This window comes from Diplodia seriata, assembly GCF_021436955.1.
Source record: "Diplodia seriata strain FDS-637 chromosome Unknown scaffold_4, whole genome shotgun sequence".
In the NCBI taxonomy this organism is placed as follows: domain Eukaryota; kingdom Fungi; phylum Ascomycota; class Dothideomycetes; order Botryosphaeriales; family Botryosphaeriaceae; genus Diplodia; species Diplodia seriata.
In genome coordinates, this window is record NW_027117311.1 from 2,035,199 (window position 1) to 2,056,111 (window position 20,913).

A 20,913-nucleotide genomic window follows, 5' to 3' on the forward strand; every position below is an offset into this window, starting at 1 on the left:
GCAATATCGTGCGTCACCAGCTGCGAGCTGGTCTGATCTTCACCACTCCACCTCCACTGCCGCCTTGAAGCGCTGGCCCTGCTCCCCGGTACAACCCCACCAGCTACCTGACAACTCCACATTGTTCCTTCGCGCGCAATTGCCGCGTTGTAGACCGTCATGGTCCTCGAGGAAGCCACAAATTCGACGAGCACGTCGTCCGATGCCTTTGCCGACAACGCCTATCCGTCCGACGCCGACCCATACTCTACTTCCAATGGCGGTGCGCAACAGTACAGCTTCCAAATCAACTTGAACGAATTCCCGCGACCGCCGCCCATCTTCGGCCCTCTCGTGGGATATCCTCGCTCTCGCGCTGCCAACACCGTTGCCGAAACTACAAAGGCCGCATCACACGTCTTGCGCCGTCCTTTGACAGAGGAGGAGGCAAAGGCGCTTACATATCATGTCACCAGGGCGAACAGCACGGCAGCCTATGGTGCCTCGGCCGGCGCTCTTCTGGCAATGGCTCGCTGCTATCAGACTAGGCAAGAGTTCAAATTTCCCTTTTGGAAACCGTCCAGCATCCAAGGCTGGAACCCCGACATTCTGGGCCCATTAAAGGGCCAGATGGCACGCACAGCATACCACGCGCTTCGCATTCCAGCATATTGGTTCTTGGGCGCCTTTACGGGTGCAGTAATATCGCAGGCCTACGGGAACGTAATAGGAACTGTCGGCATGTCGCAGGATCAGCGGTTGAAGGCATTGAACGAGGCAATTCAAAGGCTTTCCAGGAACAGATCCGGCCTCCCTAGCCGCCAGCCTCCACCAAACGCTCCTCATCCGACTCCAGTTTCGCAGAGCGGTGGCAACGACATGTATGATGGCATGTCACCAGCCTCTGGCGCATATACCGACAGTCCGGTAAGCTCCGACTCTGGAACATTCCCCGACTCGTCCCAAGATGCCGTACCGCGATGGGGCCAGGACCGGTCGGCAGGTCAAACTCGTTCTTATGACGATGCATCGCCGACTGGCGGTTTGGGCCCCATTGAATCCGGGGTTTCCTCAACTGGTGGATCTGCGTGGGACCGTCTCAGACAGCAAGCTTCTTCAGCGCAGGGACCATCGAATGGATCTTCTGCACCCTGGGCCAAACCAACACAGAGAGAACAGCGCACAGGATCGACCTTGGGCGATAGCTTCACTTTCTCGAGCAGCGACGAGGAGAGACAGCTTGCGAAGGCAGAGGCTCAGAGGGACTTCGATGACAGGATTGAGAAGGAGAGGAGTGGTGCAGATTTCAATGATGGCGGCAAGAGGTGGTAGGGATGCCTGCAACTCAATGTTGATGAGCTTTTGGAACGGACCAACCCACCCTAGATGGTAGGCTGGGCATTCGCTCATATCTCACCCGGAAAGACCAGTGTCAAGTCCTCACGACAGCCCAATAATGAAGGTTTTGCTCTTCGGGGAAGAAGCACAACACGGGAGAAAGGAAACAAGGGTGCAGTCTCTTATTGTGTCCAACGGCCACCGCTAGTAGGGGGAGTTGTGTGGCATATACGTAGTAGGTCAAAGCCTTGGCGTTTACCAAAGACAGCCGAGTTTAGCGGGAAGCAATTGAACATGCTGAGGGCAGCGATGCTCTGTTAGTGAGGCACCATGCTTTTTGCGTTACCCTTTGAATCCAATGCGGGCAGAGCCGGGCTTTAAATTACCACCGGACCTCCGACACGGTTTGAAACACGCCACTTGAGTCAGCGAGCATGCATGAGGCCTTGGGCGCGTTCTAAATAAGGATTTTCGGTTTCCTTAGGGCGATGTCGATCCAACTCTTCCCCCGACTGTTTGTGTTGTTATGCGGTTGACATGCTCGATCGATGGCTGATGGCTGGTGCTATATGTACCACGGAACCGGTGTAAGCAATTGTGGCCATGATTGGCTATCTCGAATGACTTTACGTTGTGGCGTAGTGCCCGAAGAATCCACGCCGTACCCACGGGTCTTCCCGCATGGCCAGGCCATCGGCATCGGGCAGGCAGGGCCACGGTGTGAACCAGATGCAGACCCAGCAGAGGGCGTTTTTGCTTCACGGAAGCACGGACAGCGGCAGAAGCTGGGCGACGTGTGGGCGCAGGCAAGGGCGGCAGGGGATCTGGATCATCAGCCACAGCAGACGACGCAGAGGCGTTTTGGGCTAGCGGATCGCCTGAGCCCGAATCGGGAGCAGCACTGCAGTAGCGCGGCGGCACAGCGGGGGGAGGGCGTTGGTCATGGGCCGTGCGCTGCGGCTCTGCGCCGCCGCCGTGTTTGGTGTTGCAGCACGACACGACGGCGGCCCAGCGCTCTGCAGGTGGAGGGCGGGCAGCGCAGACACAGGCGCTGGAACGGCGACGGTGGACGGGCGGGCAGCGGGCAGCGGGCAGCGGGCAGCGGGCAGAAGGCGGGCCAAAGGCGGGCGCCGGTGCTGTTGCTGCTCCGCGCAGCGCAATTTCCCACGCGACAACGGCGCCAGGGGCTCCGAGCGGCCAGCCAATCCCACGCGGCTCTGCGTCGAGCTCGCAAGCTGCCTCTCAGTCTGTGCCTGTGTGCCTGCGTGTGCTGCTCTTGCCTGCGCCGGGGCGTGTGCACCCGCGCGTCGCCAGTCCTCTGCCGCTCCTGCCTCTCGCTGTCTCTCTCTCTCTTCCGTCTCGGCCAGCCCGCCGTCGGACGCTTCCCACCCAGTCGCTCGTTCAGTGTCCCCGCGCGCCCCAAGCTACCCACCTTACGACACGCCCCCCGACACCGCCCGACCGCCGGCTGTCCTGCGTTTTGCTGCCAACAAGTGATGGAGTTTTGACCGACCACGGCCACCTTCCTGCACCGCCGCCGTGTGACGGACGCGTCCGACAACCGCCATGTCGTCTTGTCGCCCGCCGCCAACGACCACCTTCGCCACGGCCGTCCTGCTGTCGCTCGCCGCCGCCGCCGTGGCCCAGAACTCGGCCTGCATTTCTCTATCCGGCTCCACCCAGTGCCCTGCCTTCAACGCCTCTTCCATTTCCACCGGCGATGCCCTGACTGGTCTCTTGTGCGCCGCCTCTGCTTGCTCTCGCCCTCTCTCTGGCCTTGGCTGACCCTGCGTCTTTCCAGTCCATTTCTCGCATACGTATCTGACACGGACTCATTCGACCAATATCTTGCTGCTTACGTCCAGGACGGCTTTGTGCAAGAGAGGTACGTGCCCTCCATGCCCTCGCGCCGCTCTTGCTCACCTTCACGTGTGCCAGATACGTCCAGCTGCTGGGCTGCTCCAACATCGACTCCGACAACACCACCGATGTCTATGCCAGATACACTACTAGCGTATTGTGTAATGCTATTGTACAGAACTCAATTGACGACTGCTCCTTGTCCGACGACCAGTCCCGTCCGCTCTGCGCTGATACCTGCGTACGCACCACCCCAGCAAGCTCTGCAGTCCAGCCACTGACCGCCATAGGCCGAGTATGCCATCAGCGAGCAGGAAATCGCATCCGCTCCGGAGCTCTGCGGGACGACAAGTAACAATGTCAACACGCAGATCCGTGCCGACTTCACCAACTGCGCTCTTCCCGCCAATGCCCTTACCGGCTCCTGCATATCAGGCGTCGAGAACGAGGCCGACAACTGCGGTTATCTCGACAACCTTCAAGGCCTGTGCTCCTTCTGCGCCTCCAGCTCGCCGAACGCAACCGATTCGTGCTGCAACAACTCCAATGTGAACGAACGTTGTCAAAACGTGGATCTGCCAACGACGACATCCATGCCTCCACTTTTCACAAGCTCGACGGCGGGAGCTAATCCGACCGCAACATCTGCTGCAGGGAACGGGAGCGGTGCTCGGCGCGGCCTCTCCCCGGGTCAGATTGCTGGCATCGTCATTGGCGCGGTTCTGGGCGCTGCGCTCCTCTTAACACTCATGATTTGTGCCTGCATCATCCTTCGGCGGCGCCGGGCAAGCCAAGTTAGCAGCGTCTTTAATACACCCTCACCTTCGCGGGGGAACACAGTCGCACCGGCCATGTCGTACTCTAATATACGCGAGCAGCCGCCCATTCCCCCAACTGGTCGCGTCGCTCGCATGAATGCCCTCGAAGAGACGTCGAGTTCTGACCCATACAGCAGCCCTCGTGTAGGCCACAGGTATGGTGAATCCGATGGATCTGGAGATAGTCCGCGCTCTGTGGTTGTTGCCGCTGGAAGGCTGCCGAAACGCAATGGCTCTCTTTCGAGTTCATCCAAGCTCAACTTTGGGGATGAGCCCCACTCTCCCGAACAGAACAGTAACAACGAGGAGTTTTCGTCGCCAGAGATGGGCAGCGGTCAGTCGGAGCAGCTTCCTTTCTTCAAGGATTATTATTCCCAGGACGAGATCACACCCGGCGACGCGGTCGCTGTCTTGTGGGCGTACCAGCCCCGCGCCAACGATGAGTTCGAACTGGAAAGAGGCGAAATGATTAAGGTTATGGGAATTTGGGACGATGGATGGGCTACCGGCATGAAGATAACGCAAACCGCCGAAGAGTGGGATGCGAACAGAAAGATCCAACGTGATAGCGGTATGTCGAACGGCAGTCAGCGTCCGGTGGAGACTGTGGGAGAGGTCAAGGCCTTCCCGGTAAGTTTGGAGAAATTTCCACATCCAGTTTGTCTCCGACCATGCTGACTCCTGTCAAAGCTTGTCTGCGTATGTTTGCCTCAACACTGGAGGAGAACAATAGACGGCGACTCCTCCGCTGGCGAGTCTGACAGGCCGCCGCCTCACAGCCCTTGAGCCACCACAATTCCAACCCCACGCAACGAGGTGTTCCTTACTTTCATGCCGGTACGATGATGGCGTTCATGTTCTTACTACTTCCGAGACCAACGCACCGCACACGCACTGGAGGGCTTTACCGCATCCACGCACCAAACCCCAAAAAGTGGCGTCCCGCCGCCCGAATCTAATTAGCGGAATTTTGTTCAATGAGGGCAGTAGTGAAGAGACGGTTTGCGCCAGCTCCTCCCTACCCTCCCTCCGGAGATATTGATATCCTTCTCCTTGCATACTTAGTAGATCAGCACCCTTCTTCCTTTCTTCTCTCTTGTTGAGCGTTCGATACCCCCGCGCAGGAGCCGTGGCAGGCTAGTTTGTAGTCTTGTACTATTCGCGTCCGTTTCCGTTGTCCATATATCCCGACAACATTGGCCTATGGCATGCTATGCATGATAGTGCATTTAATACTCACCTTTCCCCAACCACGGTGCACGACTTGTTTTTTTATGCTTTCTTCCTTTCTTGTTCAAGGCGGTGGTTGAGGGACCAGGCCATTTCGCGCGTGCGCGAGTCAGTCAACCCGCCATGTATTAGCCAGACAAAGCGGTTGACTAAACCTATCTGGATCAATGCTTTGGAAGAGCTCGAGAAGAGTCTTGCGATCCGAGGGGGCAAGGGTTTCTCGCGACTTCGGTCGGAAGAAGCAGAGGCCAGGCTTGACCAGCTACTGTTACACACGTCACTCCATCTCTTCTCGCCTGGCTCATATGCCTGGGTCTTTGGATGAATCGAAGTTTTGGTTGGGTTACGCAAAGGTAATGCAAGGAAAGATGTGGTAAAGTGGAGCGCCGAGATGCGGTTGTACATACACTCTACTTTTCGGTAGTGGCTATCAGGCGCCTAAAAAGCGATCCACTTGTCCGTCGCAGGCTGTCTCGTAGGATGCGTTCCATCTTTGGAGCGTGCTTCGCCGCTGTCACAGATGAGCCAACGAGCAATCCCTTAGACCTACAGTATACGTGACGGCAGCAGATGAAACTTGCCTACTACATGAATTTTAATTCCTTCGCACCTCCACTTGATCCTTGATCACGGGTATAAAGTGAGTCATAGCTGGATATGCGTACGTTAAGATGATGAATGGAAAGTTCTATGGACGTTTCCTGGTATGTGTGAATGGCCTCAAAAGGCTAACGACAGCTAATGAGAATGGAAGAGCAGCCCTCTTGGATACCATCGACTCACAGTGCCCCACGGCCAAGGCTTGGAACGTATCATCTTTTAGGCCTGTCCATTCGTCAAACCGTTCTTCAGCAATGCGTTAGCTTCCCTGAGTTTGATTACCATGTTGACGTGAGCGAAGCACAAAGGTGCCTCCTGCTTTGTCGCCAGAAGCTGCGCAGTCTTCAATACGTTTTTGATTTGGCGGCCGTTCATACTTTGCTCGGCTAGCAGGTCGACATCTGCGTCTTCAAAGGGCGCCGTGTTTGCGATGCGACCCAGGAACGAAGACCAGACATGGCGACGAGAGGCAAAGTCCAGATCCTCGTACTGAAGCGAGAGGTGAATGCGCGACTCGAATGCAGCGTCAATGTTCTCGACACGGTTGGTTGTCAGAAAGAGGATGCCTTCGTAATATTCAAGCAGTCGCAGGAAGATGGAGACCAGCTTGTTGCGCTCCAGATCGTGTGCAGAGCGTGCCTCCAGGAAGACGTCGGCTTCGTCGAGGAGAAGTATGGCGTTCCATTTGGTGTTCATCTCCAGGATGTTGGAGAGCGATGTTTCGACCTCGGAGGGCTTGGTGCCCAGGTCACCGGCGCTCATGACGAAAAGAGGAACCTTCATGACTTCCGCCACCGACTCAGCCGTCAGTGTCTTTCCAACACCGGGAGGACCGGAGAGCAGCATGATGATTCCACGGCCCTTGCCAGAGATGACATCGTCGAAGCAGTTCTTGCTCTTTGCCTGAGTCTGGGCGAAGGCGAGAATGAGATCTTTCTGCTCGGGCGGTGCAACAAGCGAGTCGAAGGCTCCTTCATTCCACTCGATCTCCCTGATGCCTCCGATGGGGAATTTCATCCACTTCTTGTCCTTGAGCGAATAACCTCGGAGAACGTCGGTGCATATCAAGAACTGCTCCTCCCCCAGACATGAGTCCGAAGCTCCTTGAGGGATTGGGGGCCATGGCTCAGTTATTCCGATTCCATCTTCCAAATCAGAATCATCCGAATAGTCGTCGTCGTAGTCCGAGTCAAACTCGTCCGAGGAGCTGAGGGGCTGCGGGTCGTCCGCCTTGATTCGGCTCACCCGAACTTTCTTGTTCGGGTTGAAGCGGTTGAAGGCGTAGGTATCAATGATGACGCGGCTGTTGACACTGAAGCGGGTGGGGCCCCAAGGGCCGTATCCGATGGCTACCCCTTCGTATGCTTTGAAGTGGAACTAAACATAATAAGCTCGGGTCACCTCAACAGCAACGGTACACTTACGCCTTTGTAGGCCTCAAACAGCCGACCACGGGCAACCAGGTTCTTCTTCACCTGCTTGAGCTTTGGATGGTAATGAAGTGGGTGAACAGGCAAGCTTGTGATAGGGCAAGTTCCAGAAAAGTACGGGACTTCCAGTACGCTGTTGACGTACCCAAACCTCTCGCCGTCCCAGTCGATAGATCTCACGGCGAGATTGAACTGAGGCGGATCGCAGGAGTAAGAGCCGTCAGATAGAGCGTAGGCCCTGTCAACACCGTCCTCGTTGTTGAAGACGATCACACCGGGCTCAAATATGGTCCAAACAGCCTGGTAGGTGATGACGCCGTTGGAGAGAAGGTCACGCTTCTGGGCGATGGTATCGCGAAGCTCTTCCTCGAGAATAGTCCAAAGAAGCTCGACATGTTCCTTGGTCTCTGGGTCTGTCTCGTTTGCGCGGGCCTCGATGAATCGTTCCCAACGATGAATGAAAGGCTTCAGGGGGGCGGCGAATTCCAAACGCTCGAGACCGGTGGTGACGCCTGGATACTTGTCAAACACCTTGCCAAGCACTTGCTTGAGCAGAGGGCTCTGGATGACCAGAGACGCGACGCTAAGCTTCTTGCGGCCGTCGTAGCACTTTGTGTGTCGGACAATCAGAGCATACTGAGCTGCCTCGGCGTTCTCTGGGGGCTCCTCAAGGTCATCTGGATAGGCCGTAGTCCAGGATACTTTTCCCTTGCTGTCCGGCTTCGTCTGGTACAGGTCACGGACGCGAGCCAAAGTGCCCGGAGGCAGGTACTGCTTCTCCGTAGCTTCGCCTGCCTTGGTATCGACCGGTGACCCGCCATCGGCCTTGGGGTCAGAGGAGCGGGCCATTGTGCTTCAAATAGCGTTGGATTTGTGTCAACAAAAAGAGTTCTTCCGGGCCAGATGCAAGATAATGTGTCGATAGCCAATGAATGTGAAGTCCTCGCCAATTAGCCAACGGTTGACGGGAGGCGGACCAGAGGGAGCTGTGCTGCTGCGTGGAGGCACAGGCACAGGAGCGGGAGAGAAACGGATGATACTTATGTGGGAAGGGCGCCGGGTGCCTAGAAGGCAGGTGCTGCTGCCTTCAGCTTCTGCCTAGTGCTGTCCAAGATTGGCAACGCAGCCTTGCAGCACAACAAGGTACAACGTAGGATTGGCAAGCTCGCCGGTGCTTCGGCCCATCAGAACTGGCTGAGGGGTGCCTGCAGTCCTCGCGCGAAGACATTGTAAATGAAGGCAGGCTGGTGTTGCTGGGCCATAGCTTGCAACATGGTGCTCCCTCTGGGAATGTTTGGCCTCAGGCAGAAACCTGCGCCACTATGCGTCCGGGCCGCCACAAAAGTCCGGATCTACGGGAGATAAGATGGGATGACCGTTTCCTATCGCGGCCTAGCTCGGCCCCCTCGGCCTGCGTCAGCGTCGTCGCTCGCCGCGCATCGCCGAAAGTTACATCTCCTCTCCTCCGTTCACGATGCCCGTCTACATTGCCGTGCAGGCCCTGTTCGATGGCCTAGGGAGCATTCCCTATGCTTGGACCATCGTCAAAGCCCTCCCATGGCTCGCCCTCCTGGTCCTGCTGAAGCGCTACTTCGGCGGTGCTGTCAACACCTCGGAGCGCAACATGCACTCCAAGGTTGTCATGATAACCGTACGTCCTGCCGCCCGCCTGTCCTGCCCACTGCTGACGTCTTCGCTGTATAGGGAGGCACCGCCGGCATAGGAGCCCAGGTTGCCCGTGAGCTGGCCACCCGCGGAGCCCAGCTCGTCCTCCTCACCCAGCACGAGCTGTCCGATCCTTTTGTCGTTGACTACATCGATGACTTACGGACGACGACCAACAACTTCCTCATTACTGCCGAGCAGGTCGACCTCTCATCTCTCCACAGCATTCGCAAATTTGCGACCAAGTGGGTTGACAATGCTCCCCCGCGCCGTTTGGACATGATCATCCTTTGCGCCAACACTTTCACCCCTGCGGGCGCTAAGGTTAGAACGACCGAGGATGGTCTGGAAGAGAGCTGGGGTGTCAATTACATCGCAAACTTCCATCTGTTGAGCATTCTCAGTCCCGCCCTCCGCGCCCAACCTCCGGACCGCGATGTTCGCATCCTCTTCAGCACATGCAGCTCCTACATGGGCGGACAGCTGCCCGACCTCTCTCCGTCTAACAGCGAGGAGAAAAAGCCGAATAAGGCCAGCAAGTCGAAGAAGACCGGCCAGCCCAAGCAGGTCCTGGAGTTCAACGCCTCCTCTGCAGATGCCACCTCAAAGCTCGCGTCCATGGTCTTCGCCTCGGCCTTTCAAAAGCACCTGTCCGCCTATGACCGTCCCGATAAGTTCCCCATGAACTCCCGTGTCTTCGTCGTTGATCCGGGCTGGACGAGGACTCCTGGAATGCGTCGGCACCTCACTTTTGGAAGCCTATGGGGGCTGGCTTTGTACCTGATCATGTGGCCATTCTGGTGGCTCGTCTTGAAAAGCCCAGACCAAGGAGCGCAGACCTATCTGTACGCAGCGATGGAAGCGCAGCTGGGAAAGGCTGCGGGAGGAAAGTTTTTGAAGGAATGCAGGGAGGTGCGGTTCATGCGCGGGGAAATCGAGGATGAAAAAGTGCAGCAAGGCCTCTGGCAAGCCAGCGAAAGGACTATCGAAGAGCTTGAGAAGAGGGGCGCCATGGCACGTGCACAACAAAAGAAGAAGGGAGAGGACGCGGAGAAGGCCAAGAAGCAGGCCGAGGAACTGGCAGCATTGGACGAGCTGGTCAAAACGGCCAAGGCCGCAAAGGAGCAGGATTCAAAGAAGGAGAAGCAGCCTGGGTCGAAGCGGAACAAAAAGTCGGACAAATAGCGCCTTCTGCTGGAGCCAAACGCCAAAACAGCCATAGGGTGAATGCAAGCGCTGATTGCGTTGCACATACACGGCAGGTAACACCGTATGCGGAGTGACGTGCTCCGGCCACCGTGCCGTCAGACTTTGCGTGTGCTTGACATCACCACCAATATGTCGGGGAACACTGATGCCATACGGCAGATAGACTTTATTCGTCATGGTAGATAAGCAGGAACGGTTGTACCGTACCTGATGCCGAGACGTGGCTAGACGAGGCCGCAAGAGTAGCTTGCATTATTGTCTTATACCTCAAAGTCCAGCCAGTCGGATGAGCTGGGTCCGAAAGAGGGACAGCGCGTGCCATAGTGGGCGAATATCCGTCATAACCTTAATGGATGCTATGCCGGATCAGGCCCCATGTCCCGATTGAACACAAAGCTGCCAACCTTATCTTAAAGCCTTGGGCCCTGAAGCGGAGACTGCAGGGAGCGCTGGACACACCGTAGGCCTCCGATTCGGCGGCTTGTTGCACGGCGCTGTTTGCAACTGCGGTCTTCCGGCAGCAATGGCATTGTGCACTCATCAAGCCAACGGGTTCGCGTGGATGGTCACGCTCTTGATGGTGACCCTCTGCTTCGGGCGACCTTTCTTGTCGACATCCAGGCCCTCCAGCTGGTCCAACACATCGTCGCCTTCGATGACGCGACCGAAAACGGTGTTTTTGCCGTCCAGATGCGGGGCCGCGGCAAAGCAGATGAAGAACTGGCTACCGTTGGTGTCGGGGCCCTTGTTTGCCATGCTTACGATGCCGCGCGCATGGTGGCGCAAGGCGGGCCTGATCTCGTCCTCGAACAGGCGGTCCGGGGTGGTGAAGATGGAGATGGAGCTCTTGGATTTGGGGTCGGAGGCGGGGCTGCCGGTCTGCACCATGAAGGATGGGATCAGGCGGTGGAAGGGCGAGGCGTCATACTGGCCGGACGCGCACAAGGCGAGGAAGTTCTGCGGCAGTCAGCGGGGGCGGGGCGGGAGGGGAGCGAGGCGGCGCGCACCTCGGCGGTCTTGGGGACGCTCTCGCAGAAGAGCTCGATCTTCAGATCACCGAGGTCGGAGTGCAACTGCAACAGCTTGGGTCAGCAGGCGGCGAGCTTGGGCGGAGGGGCGGCGTACCGTGACGGACATGGCGGCGCAGGGAGAGTGGCATCCCGTCGGGCGCAGCGCTGACGCAGTGACGTGAGTGCGAAGAGTTCTGGCGGCGCGGTCAGCAGGCGGCCGCGGCGCAGCGCAGCGCAGCGCTGGCCAAGTGTTTGATCGCTCCGCTGCGCTGCGCTTGGAGCCCACCCGTCCCTGCGCTCGCCGACCCGCCAACCGCAGCCGTCGAATCGCATCGTGACACCCTCTCCCGCCTGCGGCCTGGCTCAGAGCTGCCTGCGTCCCGTCAGCGCCACAGCCTACACCACCACGCCGGCCCACTCCCTCATCGCGACCCGCCAGGCCCGTCCTCTGCACGCCCCGGCCACCGCGCGCCCGCCCGCCCGCCCGCACGCCGGAGCTCGACGCACCGCTCCCAGGCCCGCTGCCTGCCCGCCCAAGCCAGCCTCGCGCGCATCCGCCTGAGCCAGCTCCGCAGCCCTAACCACGTCGCATCCCACTCAGACCTGTCGCACCCTCAGGCACCGCCCGACCGCCCGCCTTGCTTCAAGAGCTGGCGTTCCACGCCGAGCAGCGGTGCTCTCCCATGCCGTCCCTACCGCTGCCCAGCGCCCAAGCTCGCCTGTGAACCGCAGCCATGGCCGCCTTCGTGCGCGTCTCTGGCCCGCCGAACAGCAACTTCCTGGTCGGCTACCCTGGCATATCAGCAACATTGGTGCGTCTGCCCGCCTCCTCTGACCGCTCGCAATTGCGACCCTGCTGACCGTCCTCGTGCGCCCCAGCCGCGACTAGAAGGCAAGGTCGAGGTACGGCCCTTGGTCGGCGTCTCCGCCCCCGTCGCCGTCTCGCTCGTCACCATCGCTCTACAGCGCCGCGAGAGCATACATCCCGCCGCCGACTCGGTCACGAAGAAGCACCTCGCCGCCCCGCGCAAGGAAATCGTGGACATTGTGGGCAAGGAGATGCTGCTGTATCGGTCGCCGTTGGGTCGCGAAGCGGAAAGCATCCTGGCCATGGACCTGCCCTTCGTGATTTTTATTCCCTACGGCCGCGGCGGCGAGGAAATTGCGCGAAGGGTGCCGCCTGCAAGTCTGCAATTGCCCAGTCGCACTGCCGAAACGTACTACGAGTTGGTTGTCACGGTGCAACAGGGCGCCCAAGAACAGAAGAAATACGCCTTCCCCGTCCCCATAGCTCGTTACGACACCCTATCCACCTTTGGCATGTACAACAGGCCGGAGTCCGCCGAGCGCGTGTCGGACCATCTCGTCACTCTCGGCATCTCGCTCCCACGCTGGTCATACGGGCCGCTGGATCCCGTAAGCGTCTACATCAAGCTCTCTCCGAACCCCGACTGGATGAGCAAGGCCAAGAAAGTCACGATCCAGAAGATTACTGTCGGCATAGATGAGGAGATCATCTACAATCACGAGGGCGACGAACCCACCCGCAAAGTAAAATGCTTGACCAAAACCACCCAAGCGGTGGGCGTCAAGATGCCCGAAGCCGGTTATTTCACCAACCTCGGTCTGGTATTTCCAGCAAAAGACTACAGAGATAGCGAGGGCGTCATGCCCCGCGGGAACTCGAAATTCCCCATGTACGGCGTGAGCGGCTTCACGACAACCGGGACGTTATACAAAATCGAGTACTATCTGACAGTCAAGGTAATGTATTCTTCCAGCGCGAGAACGAAGCTTGCGCGCTAATGCGTAGCAGGCTCAAATGTCGGCAGCCAAGGACATATTACTCCGGCAGCCTATCGTCGTCTGTCCCTTTGACCATGCCGGATGCAAGCAAGAAATGGAGGCGATTGAGCAGGCGGCAAAAGATGCCGCGCATGTCAGCCCGGACAACCCGATGCTTCCTGCAGCCCACATTGTCAAGGCTACCGATCCGATGGGACTCGCCTCACTGGGGATGGCATACGTTGGCGGACAGCGAAAACCGCTTATCGACTGAGGCAGCAATGACTGTGGATGGGACCTTTAGATTCTCGGGTCGGTGCTGAGGCCCGCACGGCAGCCATAATTACGATACGATTCAGAGGACGATGGCAGGACTTTTCGACGATGGACTAGCACGGATCGACCAATACCCGCGCGACAAGCGCTCCAAGTTTGGCAGCAGATGTTTTATGCAGCTCTCAGGACATTTTAATCACGACGGATTGCCGGTTCGCAGCAGCTTCGCGAGCGCAGGGCGGCGGAATGTCTGGTACATGCCAAGGCAATGGCTCACGGATTCCATTCCTGTCACAGGAGCCGCCCTCAAGGACCACGGAGGAGAGGACAAATGTTTTTTTTTTCCTTTTTGCTATTCTTTTTGGACTGGATACCAGCATTGCATGGAGTTCTCGTGTGTGTTTGTTTCTCGGCTGCTTGCTTATTGGAGGAGAGACGGTTCTGGAGTCCGGTGCCCGGCGCCCTGAACAGCTGAGCAGCTGACGAGTTCTGGATGGCTCTATATTACTCATTCTCTTCTCTTTTTGGGAAAGGCAGTCCACCCGGTAAAGCTGGCTCTCCTTAGTCTCACGCGGCTTCCCGCACGCTTAATGCAATAAACCATTTAGTTCACTGAGCATAGCCCGCACCCTGGGGGCGCGGCCGGAAGGCGAGATTGAAGACATGTTGTTGCTGGGGCAAACGCTCCTGCTCAGGCGCGGCTTGGTGGCTGGCGGTGTCGGCAGGCTCCTGCGCGGCAGCGGGTGCGGACGCGGCCGAAGATGAGATGTGGTCGTCGATCCAGGCCTTCATCTCGCGATATTTGGCGCTGTCCTCGCCAAACGTGGCTTTGGCATTGCGGAGACTGGTCAGAAGCTTTTCGCCAAGGAAGTCAGAGGACGGGGTGAGCAAGATTGGGGGCCACGGCATTACTACTTACTGACGAAAGAAGGTCAAGCTGATCATCGGGGGCCATTTTGTGGACGGCGGGAAAAAGGAGATGCACGTAGGATTCGAGCGGTGAGGTTGGGGCGGGGCGAGAAGGGCTGCTGCTTTGCCGCGCGGATGGAGACGCCAACGCAAGCCGTGAGACTGCTGCGCGCGCAAAGTGGGTCGTAATATGCGGAAAAGCGTTGGGATGATGGCCGTCGGGGGCCGGATATTCGCAGGGACTGGGACTTTTGTTCCAGCCAGCCAGCAGTTTCGGGGCGAGACGGCGTGTCAATCAGCTTCCCGTAAGCGGCGAGCCTGGCGCACGTGCTCTCGCCCCGCGGTCGCGCCTCGCCTGCGCGTCCAAGTGCTGCTTGCCGCTTTGGGCAGCATCCGCTGTACACGGTAGTTGCCCTGTCTCTCACTCTTGCATTAAGATGCCGGTCCCTTTGTTCTCATGTCTTGACCTGTTTCTCATTCCTTTCTCTGCACGCTATTTCCCTCACCACGGGATTACACTTCACTACCACGAACACGGCCTTATTTACACCAGCATGACCTCCGCCTTTTGTTCAACACTTGGCTGCTCTCCACTCAACATGTTCGTAATAATGGCATAAATCAATCAAAAAGGAAACACCATGCGAGACGGTGCTCGATCATACCTGATCTACGATGCCGTCGGTACTACTGCAGCCTCGTCTGCTTTCACCGGAATATTGGTCTGCAGTGGAGTCACTCCTTTCGCTTTGGCCGTCGCTCTCGATCTTCAAAATACGCTCAGTCCTGACAACGATGCGATCCATGGCAATGTCCTCGGGATTGGGTTGGTCGCTACCAGCGCAGCATTGAGTCTTGATACTGGCCTTTGCGTCCCAGCCGGTTTTGTTGTGAGCAGGACAATGTGAGTCCCGCCGCAAACTGTCTCTTTTCACTTTACTTCCAAGATCGCCATTGGGACCCGAGCCGTTTTCCGTTGGGGGTGTTCCGTCACCGGAAGTCCCATTAGCAATAGTTCCCGAGTCATCGTTGCGATTCCGCTCGGGGGCATAGCTGCTGTCGGTCGTGGCTTTATCGAAGCTTGTGACCCAGTGGAGAACGAGGACGGAGAACAGGACTACGTGAACGACAATTAGAAGCAGACGCAATGCGCGGGTTGGTGTGGCTTACTGTCGGCGTTGCAGCACATCAAGCATATCCATCCCGGCTCGCCCTTCAGAATCATCAAGACGGTGAGATTGACAACACTAGACGTGAGTGTTGCACAGCTGCCAATAAAGGTACGCAGGGCCATGATTCGGAGGGCTTTGTTGGTGTTATGCTGGTATGAGTAGAGCTCTGCCAGTTTGGTGAGTACAATCTTCCGAGTCGTTCCTTCTTTAACCAAAGACTTACGACGAAGAGGGATTATGAAGAGAGCAGTGAGGTAGACCTGTATCTGTCAGCTGCTAGGGTGTGGTTTGAAGGCGAAAGAGTGAAACGAACATTAATGACGACATCGAAGATGATGAGTGGCATCATAGCTTTCTTGTCCATGCCGATGATGCAGGTTCCCCTCTCGTTGATGTAGGCGATTTTCCTACATAGCCGGCGTCAGATGAAAGACCCAATCAAGACATGCGGCGAACACACCAGACAAAGTTCAGGATGACGATGCCAACGTAGGGAATGATTAATCCGAAGGTGTTGAAAATGTACAGCTTGTCTCTAAGTCTCGGCTTGTGACTGCCGCGAACAATGTACTACCCGAAAGAGTCAGCGCGTGCAACAAACACATGAGGTATAGGCATACATACGGCCTTCTCGACCAGGAAGGTATATATGAAGACCTTGGTGCTCATGTAACAGACGAGGCCTGGAAGACGTCAGATGGTGGGGCCGGAGCAACGAGGAAAGCTAGGCGCACATAGCAGAATTGCACCCTCGCAGATGCCTTGCGATTCATTTATTCCGATGTCCTTGAACATTGCCGTGACAAACACGAAGAGGAAGGAATCAAAGTAGATGATGATGATCAGCCAGCCTGTGATAGGCAGACGGCTCCACCTCCCAACATTCTCAATTCGGCGAGTGATGCAGATAGCGAGAATGGTGAGTGTGATGAGAGAGAGAATCATCTGGCTGGAGGTCAGCGAGGCGGAGCGGAGGGAGGTTAGGTGGAGGCAGAGGCGGTCGCACTGATATGACCCTCCCGCCCATGGGAATGGCAGCGGGAGCCGGCTCATCTCTTTGTGTTAGATGCGTATGCGGACTCATTGCATCGATAGGTCTAAGACGCAGGACCGACAAGAAGCCAGAAAGACAGCACCAGAAGAAAACAAGGCCGAGGGCCAGCGCGGGTCGAACAGAGAAGTGACAAGTCCATAGCACATGACACGGGTGGCGGAAACGAGATTCTTAAAGTTAACGCATACTTCAAACAGCGAGCGACCGTATCAGTAGGCTATTGCAGGCCACGGCACCACTTGGCAGGCCGGCATGGAGGCTGCGCGGGAACAAGGTGTTAAGTGGGTGTAAGCTCAGCCTGGCAAAGTCAGAATGCGAAGGCTTGCTGGGATAGGCCAGGCAGGAGCGTGGGTGGCGAGGATCCGCAACGGCAGCCAGACTGACGTGTGTAGGCAATGGAACGGACATGCATCGATTAGGAATAAGCACTGGAGCGGGACGCGGCTGGACTGGTCTTGCAGCGCTGCTTCACCCCTGCCAGTGAGCCCACCATGCCTCATGGCGAGCGGCAGAAGCGCGAGAAGAAATCCCAGGATGACCAGGCGTGTGGCGGAGGCAGCACCGAGCAGGGCTGGGCGAATGCCGAGTGGGTGCTGGAAAGAGAGAGCTGCAGACCTCAGGGTACAAGTAGCGCCGCAGAGCCGCCGACCACGGCTCTCTTCTGGGCCGCCTGCAAGCTCCCTTGCAAGCTTCTGCCGGGGGCAGTCAGCGACGTGGCAGATGCATATCGTCATCCCCGTCTCTGCGCCGGATCGATCCCAAGCGAAGCTGCACATCGGCTGTTTCTGACGTCGACCCACTTGACTTCGGTCCTTTCCCCGCGACTCCAACGTGCATCACTTATAGCCCTGCTATCTCTGCTGCACTTGTCCCTGGTCCCTGGTGCGCTTCCGCCCTCTTGACCCCAGTGGAATCATCAACCGTCTTCTCGAACGTCTAATAGCCTCGGCACACGTCACCGCCCCAATATGCGCCGCTCGCTCTTGTTCACCATTGTCGTTGCATTCTCTCTCTTGGGCGCTATCTGCTAAGTTGCACGGCTGCTACATGAGTCATCAAGAACTTACCCGCTCCATGGGCATGGATGCAAATTCGACAGCGTGCGACCCGCGGGCTTGCAAGCCCTGGCCTGAAATTCGGCCTAGGTAGCTGTCGGCTCGACGTGCTAAAGTCTTCGCTTGGCATGCAGCCTCCAGCACGAGCATTTGAGTGCCAGGCACCACTTGATCGTCCATCCTATCGACGTGGAGATGACCCGGCGGCTGGTGCGCATTTTAAGTGGCGCACGGTTCTCGTCCTCCTCAAATAGGCCGCCCGAGCCTCAAACTGCGTTCGTCCGGAGTATTTGCCTCTCGGCGGCTCCCTTGGCTTGGCTAGTACCAGATGCTTCTCGTACGGTGGTGGGGGATCTGCTCCTGCCCGGCCTTCTCCAGCTCTTTCATGGCATCGTAAAGGAAGAAATCAAGTAGAATAGCATTCACCTTGGCTTCCGGATGGCACCGGACGATCTCCCGTCGGATCTGCTCTACGCACCAGATGCTACACCCTGCGCCTCTCTTTTAGTGCATCTCACAGGCATCGGGTCGTCACTGCTTACCTCTTAACTGAAGCTCCCAACTATGCCCTGGCTCGATTTCCTCGTGGTGGCGTATGCGCGCCTCAAGCGGTGGGCTGTACGAGATGCAGCCGAGGGTATATAACATCTGGGGAACACGGTAGTCTAAAGCCCCGTTAGTACAAGAGCGGCCCAGGTCGCATTGGCCACACTTACCGGCGAACATAGTGATCTTGTCGATGTCATGGAACTCGCCATAGCTCTCCCCGCCAAACGCAGCCCACAAATCGGCTACGAGGATTTGGGCGCGCTTCAGGAGACGGACCGTCTTGCCCTCGAACTTGGCCTCGTCTCGGAAACAGGCAAAATGATCAGCAAGCAAGTTGACAAGCTTAGCTGCCGAATTCTGGGCATCGGATATCAAAGTGGCGATGCTTCCGTCAAAGTGCTGTAGTTCGACAGTGAGCACGTGCTAGAGAGTGCATAGCCCGGAAGACACACCTCTTCAAGGACTTTACCTGCTTCTCGCAAGCATTGCAAACGTTCGTTGAAGAGCGGGATTTCTTCGTCGGTCGCGGAGCTGAAGACGGTACGAAGCACGTCCTCGGTGCAAGCCTCGTCATCCGCCCAGAATGACGGATCAGTGATGGGGATGTCTGAGCATCGTCAGACAAGCACGGAGCCCGGAGCAGGTGGCCATACCGCCATCAAGAGCTCTCTGCAGAGCCGCAACTAAACTCCAGTAGCCGGTCCACTTCCTGCCTTTGTAGACAATGGAGAAGCGGTCGTCGGGGCCCTTTTCGGACCAAAAGGAGAAGTTGAGGAGATCCATGGTAAATATGAAGTTCACGGTGGCTTCGTCCTTGGCCTTGGGGTGCAGCTCATGCTCGGCCCAGGTGCTGGTGCTGTACTCGCGTGCCTGCATCTGGGACCAAATGGACGCCGCGGCGGCCTGGCAGCCCTTCATGTCGAGGGCGACATCAATGCTATTGTTGTAGATGAAAGAGGCATTGTCCAGGACTTTGGTCTCAGCGGGCGCGTTAGCGTCAACGGGGCCCAGGCCGAGATGGGCGCGCAGGAGGGCGACGAGCTCGGGATCGGCCTCGTCGTCGGACATGTCGGTGACGGTGTCGGTAATCACCTGGTGGAGAGTGAAAACGGCAGCTCGGCAGTGGGTCGCTGACGTGTGGGGCGTCTGCCGCCGAGCACCGCCACACTTCCCCGACCGTGCGGCCCGGGTACTTAATGTCCTGGCCTACCGCCACGCCACCTCCAGTCTCACCACCCGTCACTCCACTCAGCCTCGTAAGGCTTGACTCCCTATCCAACATGGCGCCATCCGTGGGCCACCTGCATAAGCTGGTGGCTCGGAATTCCAAGCTGCTGAAGTGAGCCCTCTCCGCCCCGTCTGCCCGCCGCCGCCTGCTAACCGCCGCCTGACTCACAGGGCAGCTTGGAAGAAGATCCAGGACAAGCTTCCTCCCTCCATCCGTCCCGCTGAGGCGCAGCTTGCCCCGGCCTATGCCCGCAGCGCTCCGCGCCATCCGTTGCACCGCTTCGCTGCCCTCAAGCAGGCCAAAGGCCGCTGGTACTCTACCCACAGCTTCATCAACGCCACCGTCCGCCGCTTCACTACCGAAGCCCGTCGCTCCGTCAAGTACGATCGCGCGAGCTTCCCTGCATCCAGCGTCCGTGCCGCCATCGGACAGTCCACCGGTCGTACCCCCTTTGCGTCCACGCTCCGGCCGAACCTTACCGGAGGTACCCTTGGTCGGACCGCTGGTGGATATTCTCTAGGCGGCGGCCGCGTCGGCGGAGCACGCTACTTCTCGCACACTCCTGCTGCCCAGGCGCAGGTCGTGCAAAACGTCTCGCAGGCCGTCCGTGCCTTCCTGATCGGTGGAAAGAAGGCTCAATTCGATGGCGTCAACCCAAGGACTGGCGAGAAGCAGTGGCTTACCGTTAGCGCCCTCCAGGAGGAGGTCGGTCGTACGATGACCAAGGTGCCCAAGGCTACGCCAGGCTCGACTATCGAGTTCTCCATCAACCCCACCGTTACTGCTCTCACTCCTCTCTCCGCTGTGACCGGATTTTCTGGCAGCACCGAGAAGATGACCATCAACAGTGATGGTCTTCTCGACGTTTTGTCCGCGGACTTCTCCAGGTCTTTGAAGGAGCTTGCTGCCGTATTGAATGACTTGAAGCGCCTGTCAGCTCTCGGAGATCTGCCTATCACGTACCATGACTCGGTGTTATGCATTCACTTCCCAGGCGTGGATGCCGACACTGTTGAAAGGCTGTGCGACGAGTTGGGCGTGCAACGCGGCTTCATCCGTCAGGACGAGGAATTTGACGGGTTCGTCGGCACAGACATTGCGCTCATGTTTCCTTTTGCGCCGAGTAAGACTCCATCTGAGGCGTCTTTCCTTGCAAAGAAGCCCGCCCACGAACGTCCCATGTACCAGGCACCTATCGATTGGCGCAACATGCTGGCGGTCGAAGATGAAGCGATGAGTTCGACAGGGTTTTCGACCCAGTCTGAGACAGGCAATGATTACGAAGACGTCTACGACGAGAACCCCTGGGCTTCGCCGTCTTCTCCTTCAGAGTTTGAAAGCCTGCACACGAGTCACGCTCGTGACAGCGCCATTTCCGACGCCTATTCCCCGTTGGAGTACCAAGGATTCGAGGGCATATACCGCTTCATCGAACAGTGTGACAACGCCCCTCGCTTCCCCTAATTTCCTTTGTTGGCTACCTCTAGGCTTAGATTGATTCTTAACTCGCGGGATGGACAGGATTTGGAGTTGTTCTTGGCGTACCACCCACCAGCGCAACAGTGCACCTCTTTCGTATTACTCAATTCAGATGTGCTTGGTACAGCCCACCGGCTGAAATGCCGGCTTGATGACATGAGTCCATGTACGACAGTCTAGATGCTCGTGCTCTTGATAGTGCCTCGCTCCCCTTTTCGGGGATAGTCAAAGACCAGCTGAATCTGCTGCGTGACTATCACTAGTATG

At 57.6% G+C, this 20,913-nt stretch overlaps 10 protein-coding genes across 10 annotated transcripts; 5 read left to right on the forward strand and 5 right to left on the reverse strand.

The window, feature by feature from the left end:
- Positions 1-159: 159 nt before the first annotated feature.
- On the forward strand, positions 160-1,311 carry SLS55_004475 (uncharacterized protein; the record flags this gene model as incomplete). Its single annotated transcript, XM_066775932.1, has 1 exon — positions 160-1,311. One exon carries the CDS (start codon positions 160-162, stop codon positions 1,309-1,311), a length of 1,152 nt encoding a protein of 383 aa, XP_066633813.1.
- A 2,777-nt stretch (positions 1,312-4,088) lies between these two features.
- On the forward strand, positions 4,089-4,728 carry SLS55_004476 (uncharacterized protein; the record flags this gene model as incomplete). Its single annotated transcript, XM_066775933.1, has 2 exons — positions 4,089-4,625; positions 4,654-4,728. 2 exons carry the CDS (start codon positions 4,089-4,091, stop codon positions 4,726-4,728), a joined length of 612 nt encoding a protein of 203 aa, XP_066633814.1.
- Positions 4,729-6,044: 1,316 nt separating this feature from the next.
- SLS55_004477 (uncharacterized protein) lies at positions 6,045-8,104 on the reverse strand (the record flags this gene model as incomplete). The annotated part of the gene is made up of 2 exons (XM_066775934.1): positions 6,045-7,202; positions 7,250-8,104. The coding sequence occupies 2 exons, from the start codon at positions 8,102-8,104 to the stop codon at positions 6,045-6,047; spliced, it is 2,013 nt and encodes a 670-aa protein (XP_066633815.1).
- A 625-nt stretch (positions 8,105-8,729) lies between these two features.
- Positions 8,730-10,105, forward strand: SLS55_004478 (uncharacterized protein; the record flags this gene model as incomplete). The annotated part of the gene is made up of 2 exons (XM_066775935.1): positions 8,730-8,906; positions 8,960-10,105. The coding sequence occupies 2 exons, from the start codon at positions 8,730-8,732 to the stop codon at positions 10,103-10,105; spliced, it is 1,323 nt and encodes a 440-aa protein (XP_066633816.1).
- A 564-nt stretch (positions 10,106-10,669) lies between these two features.
- Positions 10,670-11,266, reverse strand: CYP10 (Peptidyl-prolyl cis-trans isomerase cyp10; the record flags this gene model as incomplete). The annotated part of the gene is made up of 3 exons (XM_066775936.1): positions 10,670-11,086; positions 11,137-11,202; positions 11,255-11,266. The coding sequence occupies 3 exons, from the start codon at positions 11,264-11,266 to the stop codon at positions 10,670-10,672; spliced, it is 495 nt and encodes a 164-aa protein (XP_066633817.1).
- Positions 11,267-11,873: 607 nt separating this feature from the next.
- SLS55_004480 (uncharacterized protein) lies at positions 11,874-13,198 on the forward strand (the record flags this gene model as incomplete). Its single annotated transcript, XM_066775937.1, has 3 exons — positions 11,874-11,951; positions 12,019-12,903; positions 12,956-13,198. 3 exons carry the CDS (start codon positions 11,874-11,876, stop codon positions 13,196-13,198), a joined length of 1,206 nt encoding a protein of 401 aa, XP_066633818.1.
- A 611-nt stretch (positions 13,199-13,809) lies between these two features.
- Positions 13,810-14,155, reverse strand: SLS55_004481 (uncharacterized protein; the record flags this gene model as incomplete). Its single annotated transcript, XM_066775938.1, has 2 exons — positions 13,810-14,055; positions 14,120-14,155. 2 exons carry the CDS (start codon positions 14,153-14,155, stop codon positions 13,810-13,812), a joined length of 282 nt encoding a protein of 93 aa, XP_066633819.1.
- A 613-nt stretch (positions 14,156-14,768) lies between these two features.
- Positions 14,769-17,570, reverse strand: SLS55_004482 (uncharacterized protein; the record flags this gene model as incomplete). The annotated part of the gene is made up of 8 exons (XM_066775939.1): positions 14,769-15,226; positions 15,280-15,447; positions 15,505-15,541; positions 15,595-15,688; positions 15,742-15,851; positions 15,906-15,964; positions 16,016-16,226; positions 17,403-17,570. The coding sequence occupies 8 exons, from the start codon at positions 17,568-17,570 to the stop codon at positions 14,769-14,771; spliced, it is 1,305 nt and encodes a 434-aa protein (XP_066633820.1).
- Positions 17,571-17,708: 138 nt separating this feature from the next.
- SLS55_004483 (uncharacterized protein) lies at positions 17,709-19,007 on the reverse strand (the record flags this gene model as incomplete). Its single annotated transcript, XM_066775940.1, has 5 exons — positions 17,709-17,860; positions 17,933-18,055; positions 18,107-18,338; positions 18,392-18,546; positions 18,593-19,007. 5 exons carry the CDS (start codon positions 19,005-19,007, stop codon positions 17,709-17,711), a joined length of 1,077 nt encoding a protein of 358 aa, XP_066633821.1.
- Positions 19,008-19,219: 212 nt separating this feature from the next.
- On the forward strand, positions 19,220-20,631 carry SLS55_004484 (uncharacterized protein; the record flags this gene model as incomplete). Its single annotated transcript, XM_066775941.1, has 2 exons — positions 19,220-19,278; positions 19,338-20,631. The coding sequence occupies 2 exons, from the start codon at positions 19,220-19,222 to the stop codon at positions 20,629-20,631; spliced, it is 1,353 nt and encodes a 450-aa protein (XP_066633822.1).
- Between the last annotated feature and the right edge of the window lie 282 nt (positions 20,632-20,913).